We start from the raw sequence: 15,233 nt of genomic DNA on the forward strand, positions 1-15,233 counted from the left end.
CCCGCTGTCTGGTGAGAGTGGCATTGGCACACTACAGACGTGTCGCAGCTTTACCAACTCTCACAATATTTTTCTTAAAGCCCCAACTCCTGGGGTCACGTGAATCTCAGCTTCCACTCTTCAAAACATAATACTAATCCAGCCCTCAAGATCGTAGAGAAACACTTGAAAATGTGACCCCAGTGAAAAGCAAATAAACCGCATCCCAAATTTATTCTTTTTAAGCCACATGAGGGTCACGAAGGGCCTTGCTGCAAAGCAGCCCCGGGCGCCACCCACCCAAGAGAACCTCAGCGCAAGTGGGGCTCGTGGGGCCACAAGCAGCACCGTGCACCCTGCGAGACAACCAGGGTCCCCAGCACAGGGGGCGCAATGAGCTGTGCAGTCCACAGGGGCAGGGCCGGGCACCGCACGGGGCATGGGGCCGGGCACCGCACGGGGCACAGGGGCCGGGCACCGCACGGGGGCAGGGGCAGGGCCGGGCACCGCACGGGGCACAGGGGCCGGGCACCGCACGGGGCACGGGGGCAGCGCACGGGCACCCAGCGCGGGGGATGGATCGCTCGGCGCTCGTGCGCCTCCCCTGCCGATCGATGCTCTCGGAAGTCGCAGCCGCAGCGGTTTCGTGGCGACGGGGAAGCCGGGGCCGGGGCGCAGCGGAGCGCGGCAGGTAGCGGGGGGGGGGGACCGGGTCACCGACAGGACGGGGGGTATCGATCACCCCCCAGCAGGGACTTAGGGGGGCGGGGGGTATCGATCACCCCCCAGCAGGGACTGGGGGGGGAGGGGGGTATCGATCACCCCCCAGCAGGGACTGGGGGGGGTATCGATCACCCCCCAGCGGTGACTAGGGGGGCGGGGGGGTATCGATCACCCCCCAGCAGGGACTTAGGGGGGCGGGGGGTATCGATCACCCCCCAGCAGGGACTGGGGGGGGAGGGGGGTATCGATCACCCCCCAGCAGGGACTGGGGGGGGAGGGGGGTATCGATCACCCCCCAGCAGGGACTGGGGGGGGGTATCGATCACCCCCCAGCGGTGACTAGGGGGGAAGGAGGGTATCGATCACCCCCCAGCGATGACTTGGGGGGGGATTGGAGATATAGCTCATCACCCCAGCAATAACTAGTGGGGGTCAAAAGCAAAGATCAGCACAAAAGGGACTAAGGGAGGTTGGGGAGAGGAACAGCGCACTCCTAAAATATTAACAAGGGGACCAAAGTGAAGAAGACTAATGCATCCCTCAAGCAGATTGAAAAGTACCTGCTAGGACCCAGAGCTCTGAAACGGGCGGCTAGGGTGTTCTTTGCTCTGGTTTGGGGGATGTGAGCAGCCCTCTTCTTCATGTCACTCTAGGTTGAAGCTGCAACACAGATCGAACAAAATGAAGGGTGAACGGCAGTGGGAAGCCAGTCTGCAGTGAGAAGGAAAGGCCCATGAATCAGCTTGCGAAGACCTTTCCCACCCACCCATATGCAACAATATATTGACACGGCACATCCTACCAGCCATGTCTATTTCACTGGGATTTTCCCAGCCCTACCACAGGCCAAACTGTAACATATGCTGCTTTTCCATTGCAGAATCCTGATTATTACTAGAGAACACATCTTTGGGAATTGGAAAAACAGAGATAACTTAATCGATATGCTTCAAATATGCTGCACTGACCAGACCCAGAGGGATCTATTGCCTGGTGCTTTTTAATGAAATGACTCATGCACTCTCCTGTCAATAAATCCATTTTAAAGGGTAAAGAAACCAGGCACAATCAGTGAAATGGGCACAAGTCTGGACCACATTGAACTCCTAGATCTCTGTTGTTTCACCGTTTAATTAAAATCTCTCTCAGGAGTCTGGATTTTCCTGAGACAGCCATTATCCCTTAGGCCTCCATTTCAGGTTGTTGAGGCTGTCTCTCCATGGACTCCCAGTACCAAATGGGCTGTGTCCACAATAAGCCTTTGCAAAATGACAGGGCATCATCAATATACAAGCGGTCCTTCAGAAGTCCTGGTTTATCACACTGAGCGTAAGCACAAGTCCTGTATGGTGCTGTAACATACAGACGAGTCTGTGTCAAAAGTGTTGCACAGAATGTTATGTATGCTGGCCTACATGTCATAAACCCCAATAGTGCCACAGCTAAAGGAGATTGCCTTTGATCTCAAAGCAGTAGGAGAGTATTGTACCCTTGCTTATACCTATGAAGGGCCGATTAAGCTAAGGAATCCACTACAGCGCTTGAGAGCTGGTATGAAACACGTTTAGTCTCCAGTGTCATTCCAGAGTGAATGACAGGCAGAGTAATGAATGGACGGGTGTCACTAGCTGAAAAAGCCTTATCTGAGAGCTATGCCAGGCTTCGTTACAGGGACACCTCGTTGCTCATCTGGCAGCAGCAGCAGCAGAAGTTGGAGTCTGTCCCACCTGGTACATACTTGAGTAGAAGCCGGAGTATGTGGTACTCGCAGTATGGTAATGAGGCCATTCTGGTACGGGACAAAAACAAACTGGATGTCTCCAGAGACACTGGGCAATCAAAGTTTTGCATTATTATGTAATTTTAAAGGCTTAGTGTCAGAGATCTGTACATGGCAAATAAATACATGAAAGAACCTGTGCTAGGCCTCAGGCAAGTTCTAAACAGCATTTTCATTCAATAGCCACCATTAATATTAATGGCAGGTCTGGTCACATTGTTTCCCATCACTGCTGACTATCAGATAATTGGGATCAACCTACCAAGGTTCAGTGTGGTACGAAGAGATGAAGACTGAGGACACCTTACTAGAGGAGAAAGCCAAAATATTAAATCAAGGGATCAGGCTAAAAAAGAAAAAGACATATTGCCTTCCTTGTATGTCTGTCTGCTTTATGCCTGATCTGCCCTCTGATTGGGTACCAATGTAACTGTTTCAGTTATGGGTGTGATTTTGTTACTGAAATCGTTATATCAGTATAGTCCCTAGTGTGAACACACACATTGGTATAAACCTGTCTTATGCCTGTATAGCTTATTCCCCTTCCCATCCAAGAATAGCTATTCTGGCATAAGCAAGTTGATATCAATATAACAGCATCAGAGACCAGGGGCGGTTGTACCAGTTTAACTATACCACTATCATTCAAGCCGTACAACTTGTGCGTGTGGACTAGCCCTTAGAAGATTATTAAAACTGAAAGGATGTTTGAAGTTTAGATTTATTTTCACCGTTTATGCCACTGATTTACGTTATGTATTTCATTGAGACTGAATGATGAAAATAGCCTAGTCAGTTTCACTTGCCAGTCATTATTATACACTCGCAAAATTCTGCAACGGCGGCCTTGCAAATGCATCTAGGGAATGTTAGAGTCCAAACTGTTTTCATTTGAAATCATGCTTCAGAATGTTGCTAGTGAGATTGTTCTGCAAAAATACACAGAACCTTCATTTTGGACTTTTCCTGTCTCCTTTTCATATTTTCCCTATAAATGGTCTCTTACAATCTCAATTAATGATCTGGCAGTTGAGTTGAATAATTTACAGTATTAAGCAGAATAGGGAAAGGAGGTGCTGAATGAAGTTACATTTGGGCCTTAGAAAGGTCTGGGCAAGAGAGTTATATAAAGGCTTTGTCCACTGCAAAGCAGCAGTTGCTTCTCTCTGATATTACAGTTCAGTATCATGGAGGTAACAGTTTGAAGGCATCATTCTGTGAAGTCAATAGGACGACTCATATGAATAATACTCTGCTTAAGTAACAATTCCATATAATAGTTCAAAAGCATATCACCGACTGAATCATCAGATAGGCAAGGATAAATTTAGGAGAGTAATAATGAAGAAAGCTTCTGTTAAACACGCACGTCTCTTGGTAAGGGTTGAAAGGAAAGAAATGTCTTAAAGAAAACAGGAGTGCTAGAGCCATACGTCAGCTGCAAAAGGGATTTTCTTGTTCAAGCTTTCTGTATAGTTAAACCTTAATGCATGTAACAGTTATGCATTTAGCCTCGTTAACATGTCAAACTCTATTTATGCAGTTCCTATTTCAAACAAAATTAATGGGAATGTCCATTATAAATAAGCTAGGAAGGATGTTTTTATTTAAATTTTGACAAACAGCGTCTCGTATTTAATTGTAGCTGATCTCAATATTTTAACAAATCGTGTCCAGAAATTATTTTTTTCAGTTGTTAAAGACTAAAGGGTTGAAAAAAAAAATCAGACTTCTACATCTGGAAATGAGCACTGGTGTCTGGCTCCCAGTTCTATCTGCCATCGCTACCCCATTGTGTATAGTAGGGCTTGATCTAGCAGGGCAGGATCAAGCCCTTAGGAGTCATGGGATTTACATGTCTCATCCAGCACATGCTTAAACTCAAGAATGTGCACAGTCCCGTTGACTTCAGTGGCACTCATCACGTGCCTCCAGTTAAATGCCTTAAGTATTTTGCTGGATCAGAACCCTAGACCCCAATTCAGCCAGGTACTTATTTGAGGCTCTGGCCCTGATCCAGCAAAGCACTCAGGCACCTGCTTAACTGACTTCAGTTGGGCTACCCAGCTGCCAAAAGTTGAGCATGTTGCAGAATTGGGCCCATTCTCCAGTACGCCTCAGTATTCATTATGCTTATTCCAAGAAGTTTTATTTTTAAAACTTTTTAAGCACTTTAACGTTTCTTTATAGAGAAATTCTGTATCCATCCCACCAAGCTAACAATAACACATCCATTCTACTGTGGATGAACTAGGTTTTCTGCACTCAGCACTTACTGTTAGCAAGTGCATTCACTACAGATCAGAGTTACCCCTGATTTATTTAGCTGTTACTATTTATGCATGTATCCATGATTACTATAAAATACTGTATGTTCAGAAAGTTTAACTTGGGCCCTGATCCTGCAGACACTTATGCAAAGGCTTTATTATACACGCTTGACCTTGGTCTCCTCAGGACTATTCAGGTGGGTAAAGTTAAGCATGTCTACAGGAGCGGACCTTACACGGCACGAAGGGGATGTTGTATTGTTTGCTTTTCTGCCCATCCCTCTAAATGTGATTGTCTATTTTCCCATCATTTATGCAGTGTTGATGTACTTATTGTAAATGCATTTATTGTCTCTTGATGTCAATGAAAGTGGTCTGAATGTGTCATCTGTACCAACTGTTTTTTCTTTTCCACGTTAACTGCCTTAGCACACCTGATTATTATTTGTATTACAGCTCAAAATACTGACCCAGGCAAGGTATGGGGCAGGTAGATATTTGTGCAGATACACCCAATTTGGGATTGTATTAATTAGCGGTGGTCTGATTGCCACCTATTCCTTAACATAAGGGTGAGTCTCACACAACAGAAATCTGGAGCCGCGTTTACCTGTGGTTAGCCAGCTGTGGGCGAGGCTGGAGTCTGCAGGACAGTGCTGTTGCACAGCTGCTCAGTCTTCATTCTTGATTCAACAGCCCAGAGGTTTTGTGAACTCTTCCCGGGGAGCTTGAGATGGGATTTGACGAGTACCCCTGCTATAGCTGCTTCTCGTGTGCATGAAGGGCTACGGAGAAGGTGTCAAAGCGAGTCCACTGAGCTGACTGGGAGCCATATGCTATCCGTCCCTTCGTAGATTTCAAGCCAGAAGGGACCACTGTGATCTTCTGGTCTGACCTCCTGTATAACACAGGCCAGAGAACTTCCCAGAATAATTCCTAGAGCAGAGCATTCAGAAAAAACATCCAATCTTGAGTTATGTCCAGTAAAGACCCACAGAGGCCTGCTTACCTTCTAGCTAAACCCCTGGGCAGTCTAACAAGTGCAGCTAGTCCTCAGTGGAGCCGCCTGATTGGCTGAGGGGATCAGCGCTCTTGCTCTTAAGACCAGCAGCAGTAGCAGGGTGCTGGCTGCTCAAAGCATTTGCTACAATGGCGCCTGCTTGTTCCCAGCCCCGCTGCTGCCTTGGAACCAGCCGTGTCTCACTACAGGCAACCCAGCTCTGACCTTCAGCTCCGATTCCTGACTCTGGCTCTGACATCTGGCCTCCTACTCCCAGGCTGACCCTGGGCTCCAGCTCCTATGACTAGGCACAACTGCCCACATCCCGGTCCCTCACAATTTAAAAATAGCCAGTAATGGGGAATCCACTATGACCTTGGTAAATTGTTCTGACACCTACTTACCCTCTCTGTTAAAAAATTTTTTACAGTCTGAATTTCTCTAGCTTTAACTTCTAGCTATTGAATCGTGTTCTATCTTTCTCTGCTAGATTGAAGAGCCCATTATCAAATATTTGTTCCCCATGTAGGTACTTATAGACTGATCAAGTTCCCTTTAATCTTCTCTTTGTTAAGCTAAATAGCTTGAGCTCCATGCGTCTATCACTGATAAGGCATGTTTTCTGATCCTTTAATCATTCTCATGGCTCTTCTCTGAACCCGCTCCAATTTATCAATAACCTTCTTGAATTGTGGACACCAGATCTGGACACAGGATCTGGCAGCAGTCACAGCAGAGCCAAATACAGGGGTAAAATAACATCTCTATTCCTACTTGAGATTTCTGCTTGGCCAGCTTGAGGTGCAGTGGCAAAGAGGTTAAGGTGCGTTATGACAATCCAGCAGGTCATGTGTTCAAGTCTAGCTCAGTTTCACACTGAAAAGCTGCCTCCAGTTTACTCAGCTGCAGAATAGGTACCGGGATCCATAGGGTTGGGGAAGTCAAAAGTGGTTGGATGGAAAATGACACACCGTAAACCACATCAGCCTGATGAGCCATCTGTGGCTCGGGGCAGACTTTGCCTTCTCTGGGACACCACATCCTGTGGAAGTAGCTCTCCTGCACCAGAAGAGAGAGAGTTTTATTATTAACAATAATAAAACAACTACTGAATAAAATCATAGGAAGAGAGTAAATGTCACATAATTTTTAATGTCATTTAGGGATGGCTCGTGGCTCTGGGTGTCCCGAAGCATCTGACTGCCAGAAGTTGAGAGTGGACAACAGGGGATGGATCACTGAAAAATTGCCCTGTTCTGTTCATTCTCTCTGAAGCATCTGGTCCCAGCCTCTTTCAGAAGACAGCATGCTGGGCTAGATGAACCATTGGTCTGACCCAGTACAGCTATTCTTAATATTTTTGAAGGGGATGGGGACACAGGAGCAAACCCTTTTGGGGCTCAGCTACCCATCCGTGGGGTATATAGTGCCTGAAAATAAGACCTAAAATAGCCAGCACATGGCAGAAAAATGTGTACATAGCCAAATCTGACTGAGTCGCCTCTCACAGGCAAACCACAATCTTAGCCACTTGAAAGTAGCTCCAAGGTTTCCAATACCAATTTGTCCAGCTTTTAATTAACCCCCTGACTACGCCCAGTGGTGCTCATTGTGCCTCTTACAGGTTATTATTATTAAAACTTACCTCTCTTGTGCCTTTGCTGGCTCACAAGACAGACTGGGCCAATTGTCCTTGGTTTTGGCCAGTTCAAAGTAATTAACTGGTGCTTAACCAGCTGTTAAACCAGGGTGAAATTCCTCAGCTTCCCTCTTTTAATATAGCACTTCCCATATCAGGATAACAGACCTGATTCTCATTTGACCTCAGGTCCTTTACCCCCCCTCTGACTCACTGAAAATGGGTGCCAGTGCCCAGTACATTGTCAGAATGGCTTAACCTTGTCTATGCCTTATGCTCTGTACTTGTTATGGCGATGTAGCTTAGCCAAGATCCCTCAGGTGGGGAGCATAACATTAACCTCACCCACCTAGCCCACCGTAAAAACTGTCTGCGCCTTGTTTCCACTAGGATTTTACAGCAAGATAGCTAATAAGTGTTAGCGACCTTGCTCTTAAAAACCCACCTTTTTTGGCAGTGAGGACGCAGCCTGAATGTACCAGATTTAGTCATGAAGAGCCAGCTAGTGGATACAGATGGGCAGATGGAAAGGGGAGAGTACTGTTCTACCACTTGCAAACGGGTGCAGGTGACAGCTGGAATCCAAGCACTCATGCACCTGGGATGAAGCCCTGACCCTATTGAAATCAATGGGGGTTTTGCTATTGACTTCATTGTGGCCAGAACTTCTCTCCTGGAGCACAAAGGGCAGTCATGCAAATATTAGGCACACCAAGTATTTTCTTCCCTTTTTTTCCCTGGAGCTCTCTTTGGAAGCGCCGGAGAAACATATCGGGAGGTTTCCAAGTCCTACATCAAAGGGTTGGGTCTCGAAGGTGAGGAATGTTTAACCAAGAGAGTCATCCGTTAGACATTTGAGTAAAGAGCTGTCGACAAAAAGCAAAGTTTTAAAAAGCATCTGAATAAAAATCAGTTCCCTTCTCAGTAAATCAGTTTCCATCTCCTTGGTGACCATGATGTCGTATCCCCCTAGTTCTCCGGTCATCCATGGAGTCTTCCAGAAAAACAGGGCAGACAAGACCTGAATTTCTGATGTAAAAAAACAAAACAACAACAACAACAAACCATTTAAACCAAACCAATCTACCACATCCAAGGCTTTCTTTATGTATCATTTAAAAGGGGACAAACCAATGCCCCTCCCCCCAGATCCTTTTCAGAACCATGCTGTACCTTACCTATGCCCCCAACCCTGCAAACAGAGCCACACTCCATGCATTGATTTCAGTGGTAAGGGTCCATCCACATGGATCCAGTTGCAGGATTAGGGCCTAAAGTGGGATGGTTGCTGAAAAATAAATCCTGAACCATTAGTTGGGGAAACCATGGAAGCAATAGCCTAGATCACTCCAGCACTATGGCCCTGAGTCAGCAAAGCACTTGAGGCCTGGTCTACATAGTTGTACCAGTGTGATTCTTTTTTTAACCAATATAGTTATACAGTACAATCCCTAGTGTGAACACAGTTAACCTGGGATACAGATGCCTTATACTGGTATAACTTATTCCCTTGCTTGTACAGGAAAAGCTATAAGAGTATAAGCACATTTATATCTGTCTCACTATGTCCACACTAGGGGGATTATACCACTTTGACCATACTGAAATATTTAAAGCCTTGAACACATCCCTATTCATCAAAGCGCCAACTACACTTGGATTTATGCATGCACTTGAAATTAAGCAGAGACATAAGTACTTGGCTGAATAGAAATGAAGTTAAGTACAGTAAAAGCTGTTTTATCCAGCATGTTGAGGGAATGGGGGCTGCCGGGAAGTGAAAAATGCCGGTTAACTAAGAGGGAGGGAGTTTGGGTGTGTGGGGGGGTGCGGGGCTGGGGATTGGGACATGGAAGGGGGTGCGGGGCACAGGCTATGGGAGGGAATTTGGGTGCAGAAAGGGGGCTCGGGGCTCCAGATCTGGCAGGCGCTCTCCTCGGGTGGCTCCCCCAAATGGCAACCTGTAGAGGTGCGGCAGTGGCTCTGCGTGCTGCCTCTGACCACAGGCATGGTTCCCAGCCAATGGGAGCTGCGAAGCTAACACTTGGGGTGGGTGCAGTGTGCAGAGCCACCTGCCGCGCCTCCACATAGGAGTAGCCTGGACAGGTTGCTGCTCTTGGGGAGCCACGGAAGGTGAGTGCCCCCCAGATCCGGCACCCTGCACCCCTTCCCACACCCCAAGTTCCCTCCTGCACCCAAACTCCCTCCCAGAGCCCGCGCCCTGCACCCCCTCCCATGCCCCAAACCCCTGCCGGCCCCTTGCCAACTGGACTATAAACCGGAATTTCAATGAAGATCAGAAATGCCGGTTGATAGAGCTTTCCGGTTGAAGTGCCAGATAAAACATCTTTTACAGTACATGCTTAAACTTCAGCATGTACAGTCAATATTTTCAATCTCACAACTTCATGACATTGGAGGTTTTACTTAATGCCCCAGCATCTGGAGTCATGTGATTCTGAGAAAATCTCAATTTTCATTTATTATAAAAGGTAAGTTTCTCACCCTCAGGGTTGCAGAGAAAAGCTTGAAATCATGAGCAGATGCAACCCTAAAGGCTCAAAGCCCAGAGGGCAAATAAAACAAATGCAAAGTTATTATTTTTAAAAACTCCTGTGATTTTTTTAAGCCAGTTCCATGATTTTGAGGGTCTCAATTCATGATTTCTGAGGTTTGGCAATACTACTTAAGTGCTTTGCTGAATCAGGATCTCATACAATTTCAACCATGGTGAAGATCCGGGGGGGAAGGAAGGAAACAAGCAACGTATAAAACTTCACACAAGCAGACATTTTTTTTTTTTATTATGAAAACAAAACAAATGCCCCAGGAGAGGGGTCCATGATTACCAGTAACATCAAAGATTACTTTCTAACTTTTTTTTTTTAATTTTGTTGTGTCGAGGCCAGCATTTGCAATAAACAAGCTAAAACTAGTTACATTGACTCATTCTTCAGTAACTGACATTTACAGGAATATACTAGAAATGGCACTAAAAAGTCTTAAGAAAAAGAGTTACGGTAAATTTGCATGCACATCATACAGAAAAGTAACATTTGTTTTAAATATTTAAAAAAAAGGAAAAAGAACAAAATGTACAACAACAAATTGTTTTGGAATTGTTATGCCAGTTATCGGGGCGTAAGCTCTAAAAAGCCCGTGTCAAATCCTAGCTGGTGGGTTGTTTTATTTATTTTTAAAAAATGATTTTTTAAAAAGATATGTAAATACCATTTTTAAAAAATGCATCTAACCATTTTACAAGGAGGATAATGCTGCTAATGTAATGACCTCCTCCTGCCCTGTATTAATCTCGTATAACTCACAGCCTGCCCACAGTTGCACCATAATGTGAATTGCTTGTGTTTTAGAACATGTATTTTTAAAATCCATTACTAAAAAGTTGTTTTTTTTTTGGTCATGCCCCAACCCTAGCGGTAAAAAACATCATTTTAAAAAAGGAAACAAATTAAAAACTGGTCTAAGAGTCCCAAAAGTAGAAAAAAAAAGTAGAGAAAATTAAATTAGGTAACTGTAGTCTGATTCCACCAACCAGAGAACATGGAACGAGGCCACAACCCGAGTACTATTTGAATGCGTGTGTGTGTGTGTGTGTAAAAAAGTAGTAACTGGTTATACACATTTTTACATTCTGAATGGAAATCAGTTCTACAATTTCAAACCCTGTTGATAGGAAAGTTTAAGATCACAGCAATAAAAAAACTGAATTTGTTTTGCGTCAACTGTATCTATTCAGTGAAAAAGTTTTAATCAATACATTCGTCTTCTAGGTGAACTAGGGCCTGATCCCTGGGAGTCTGATATTCCTCAGCTTCCACAGGAGTCTAGGCCTTATGGTGAGACAAGAAATAGCCTTAACCTATGATCATTTGATAAAGCTTTTAAATGATATACTGACACTAGTTGATTAGGGACATGCACATTCTTCTCTTTTCTGCTGTGGGTGTTTGTTTGTTTTTTTACCCCCATTTTCTTACAAGTATCAAACTTCTTTTTATTTACTTGATGTAAACACTCAGGGGAAGATCATCAGCTTGCATAAATTGCCACCAATGACTATGTCCCTGAGTGAATTTCATATTAATTTAATAGATGTAACCCAGATGCACGTGGGGGAGGATTTCAGTATGAAGGAAATAGCTTATTTCTCAGGATTTTTTCCAGATTGGCATTGAATTGCTCAGATCTATTTAAAACCAAATAATCCTCAGTTTCATTTAACACGCATTAAAGGTTAAAACAAAAACAAAAAAGCAAAGAGGCAAACCCACCCTTCAAAAAGAATTAAACAAAAACAAAAAAAACCCACCGTAAGCTCTAATTAGATGTATATTACATTTCCTCACAGTAACTTTTAAAAATATATTACTAAGGATCTGTTTGGGGGAGAAGTTTTTTTTTTTTTTTTAAACAACGAAGGGCAGCGTTTAAAAAAATATAGGAACTAAAATGAACCTCAGTTTAATGAAAAAGGTAAATTGTTAATTTCAGTAAGATGCTGGAGACCCTCATTCATCCATTCCTTGCAAATGCTTTAGGGCCCAATTCTGCAAGGCCCTGAGCACCTCCTGCAGAACGGCTGAATAGCCCATTGATTTCAAAGTGACTAGAGGCTCTTCAGCAGCCTATAGGAGGCATTCAGTGTCTTACAGAATCAGGCTCCATTCCTATAGCACAAGAGGATAACGCTTCCTGGGGCTTTGGCAGATTCTGTGTACTACTGCTGTTGGTTTTGTCATTAAGACACATACACAGAGCCGCTTCAGCTGCATGACAGTCACGTCGGAATACCTCACCAGCTTTCCCGAAATGCCGACTGAGGGGACAATGGTGTAGTCTGTAGACAGATGCAAAGGTAAGCCACCTATTTAATCTCCGAGAGTCTATCCTCTGAAAGTCTGTCCAATAAAATGTGGTTACATGGGAATTAAGTGAGTGACAATTGAGCCTGGATACAGTAACTTTTGCACCAAAATGAACATTTTAGAGCAAAGATGCCCAAAAGTGCAAGCCATGGTGTTCTAGCAACAGGTCCCATAGATTCCCTCACTTTCAAAATAGAGGTGTGGCCTACTGGGACCACATGTCCCAGCATTCAAAGTTTCCTTTCTAGCTTTTTGGAAGCTAAACTTGCTGGGAACATTGCATGCTGGGATTTGCAGTCCTCAGAGGCCACACCCTTCTATTATAAAATGAGGACAGCTGCAACCTGCACCACTTTATGAGGGCAAGGTGCAGCCCAAAGGCTCTTGGCAGTCTGCTAATATGGGCCTCAGCAGGGCAAATGTCAAGGCTGTCCATGTTCGAGGCAACAAGGTAGCCTCAGGGAACTGGGGGCTGGGATAGGGAAAAGCATAACTTCTGTTAAACTCTGTATATTTTTTTTTCTTTACAATAAAAAGTTTTTTTTAAAAAATCAAGAATTCAATTTACTATACATTTCTGCCCCCCCCAGATTACAAAGTTTATATTATAGAACTGGGGTTTTCCTAAAACTGGATTAAAAAAACAAAACAAAACAAAACAAAAAACAAAAACAGAGAGAGAGAGAGAGAGAGAGAAAGATCTGTGGAAAAATTACAAATAAGAGAAAAGGGAAATGTGCAGCATCGGGAAGTCATCTATACCTGTAAGTCTCCAAATTCTGTACAAAAAAAGCAGGAGAAAAGAAGAAACAAACTGAGTACACAAACCGTGATAGAACACCGACACAGGAAATAATGGACCGTAGCACCTGTCGGTAAAAAGTCCAATACATTTAAATAAGGTCTCAGATTTATTTATTTTTTTTAGGCTGGTTCGAACCATTTAAAAAACCCCTCTGCATTTCTGCTGTTCTTCACAATGCAGGTTTCTTAATGTTTCAAATGACCAATGGTGTTAATAAATAAAGTATTTATATATACATGAAATTAGGGACAGTGGCAATGGTGTACGTGTTGCAGCAGTGCAGGTTTAAACGTTAGGCTGGATTCTCATAGAAAATTGCGGAGCCTTACGGGGGGAAAAAAGTCTTTTTTTTCCTGGTTTTCCGCCCCCCCCCCACCCCTCCCCCACACCCCCACTTCTTTTTTTTCTTGAGGTAAAAGTTTCAGTGTTTGGAAACCTGCACCCTGCGAGACACAGATGTAGCGTTCCCTCCTGGGAGCTCCTTGCTGATATAAAGATAGGATAAAAAACATTCCACCTCCCTGCCCCATTCCATTGGTGACGTGGCTTGGGCCGAAGCTACAGCGCCCACTTTATCCCCGACCCGTCTAAAGCCTCTGATCTGGGAAGGTACTTGGAGCACATATCTGATTTTGAGCATGTGGGTTGTCTCCTTGACGTCCGGGGGTCTGGCTCATGAGGGTGGTTGAAAATTTTTTGATGGGGAATTGGAGGTTTTCATTGACACAAAGTGTCGATTTTCCTCAAAAAATTGTTGATTTTTGTTGAAAGCCTGAACGTGTTTTATTTTTTCAACAAAAAGTCAAAATTTTCACGGCGGGGAGGGAGGGGCCTGACCAGCTCCACTGCTCACATGCTTAAAGTCAAGCACACGCTTAAGTACCTTCCTGAATTGGAGCCTACTCCTCTATCCCCCCTCCCCCCAAAAAGGATACATTTTAACAATCCACAGTACATGAGTTTTTGTTTTTGTCTTTTTATGTAAAAAGATGATAGCATCTGACATTTTCATCACACTGTAGACTTGGAGATTAAGAATACTAGTGCTAATAACAAATACACCAACTAGTTCAAAAGCTAACATCTTTCAGATACAGTACCATTTTACAGAGATTTCTTTTTAAAAAATTTTTTTTCCTTGCGTCGTAGTGAGCCAGGTTGGGTGTATTAAAAGGGAACTTTGAAGAAAAAAAAAAAACCCAAAAAACTGTATACTACACCTTGCAGATTTTTCTATGGATCTCTTGTTAAGAGTTCAAAGCTCTTGTCACATCCAAGCAACCATCTTCAGTTAAAAAAATTTAGAGACTTTACGCAAAGTGAACTACTTATCATAAAGTCTAGTCACACGCACACACAAAAAAGATCTTTGACCTATTAAAAGCAAAGAAAAAAATTGGAAGATATTTTATAACACTGAATTTTTTAAAAAAATTGAAAAAATAAGAGAGAGAGAGAGAAAAAACCTGACCACCGTGGAACAAGAGAAGTATATTAACCATAGAAGGGAACACTGCAGAGTATTGGTGTGTATGTTGTCCTTTTTTTTTTTTTTTTTCTTTTTTTTAAGTGTCTGTAGTTTATTCCGAATCGCTGCTGTCCGAACTGGATCCGCTTGAGCTGCTGCTTCCGGATTCTGAGGAGCTGCTGCTGCTGAGACGGGAAGGGCCTCCGGATGGAGCAGAGCTGGACTTTTCTAGAGGGAAGTAGGTTGTGCATCATTTATTTGGAAGATATCTGAACTATGAAAGAGTTATTCATATAAACCCCTCCCTACACTCTCCCCACCCTTGGGTTGAGCAGTCTATGGGCTGGTATGGTACAATCCGATAGCTGGGGCAACATCCGAAACCTCTGGAAAATTGGAGAAGGCCTTAAAGTGGAACTGCCCGGGTAGCAAGCTTTTTAGGTGGCCAATTATTTTAATAGCAAATGTTCACTGAAAAAACCCCAAACCAAACAACCCACGATAAATACAACTCGAATCTCAGGTTGGTTTCAACTGGATGGCACCAGCACCTGCAGCCCACACTCAGCGTGCAGGGCCTGAAGCTGGCGAGCACAGACTCCAGAGTGGGAGTTGCTGACACAGAGAGGACCTGGGCAACTTCCACCAGCTGTTTTTTTTTTCGGGCTAGACCTAAGTTTCCA

At 44.1% G+C, this 15,233-nt stretch overlaps 2 protein-coding genes across 3 annotated transcripts in view; one reads left to right on the plus strand and one right to left on the minus strand.

The window, feature by feature from the left end:
- Positions 1-568: 568 nt before the first annotated feature.
- On the plus strand, positions 569-5,080 carry BRD3OS (BRD3 opposite strand). The gene is made up of 2 exons (XM_074973341.1): positions 569-670; positions 1,356-5,080. The coding sequence occupies exon 2, from the start codon at positions 2,294-2,296 to the stop codon at positions 2,561-2,563; it is 270 nt and encodes an 89-aa protein (XP_074829442.1). The 5' UTR covers positions 569-670; positions 1,356-2,293; the 3' UTR covers positions 2,564-5,080.
- Positions 5,081-14,620: 9,540 nt separating this feature from the next.
- Positions 14,621-15,233, minus strand: part of BRD3 (bromodomain containing 3) — a 47,618-nt gene continuing 47,005 nt past the window's right edge. For both annotated transcript variants that reach the window (XM_074973340.1, XM_074973339.1), the window contains exon 12: positions 14,621-14,778. In XM_074973340.1, coding sequence (XP_074829441.1) covers positions 14,663-14,778 — 116 coding nt within the window. In that variant the 3' untranslated portion in view covers positions 14,621-14,662. The remainder of the gene's footprint in view (positions 14,779-15,233) is intronic.

Source organism: Natator depressus, chromosome 16, assembly GCF_965152275.1.
Source record: "Natator depressus isolate rNatDep1 chromosome 16, rNatDep2.hap1, whole genome shotgun sequence".
Classification (NCBI taxonomy): domain Eukaryota; kingdom Metazoa; phylum Chordata; order Testudines; family Cheloniidae; genus Natator; species Natator depressus.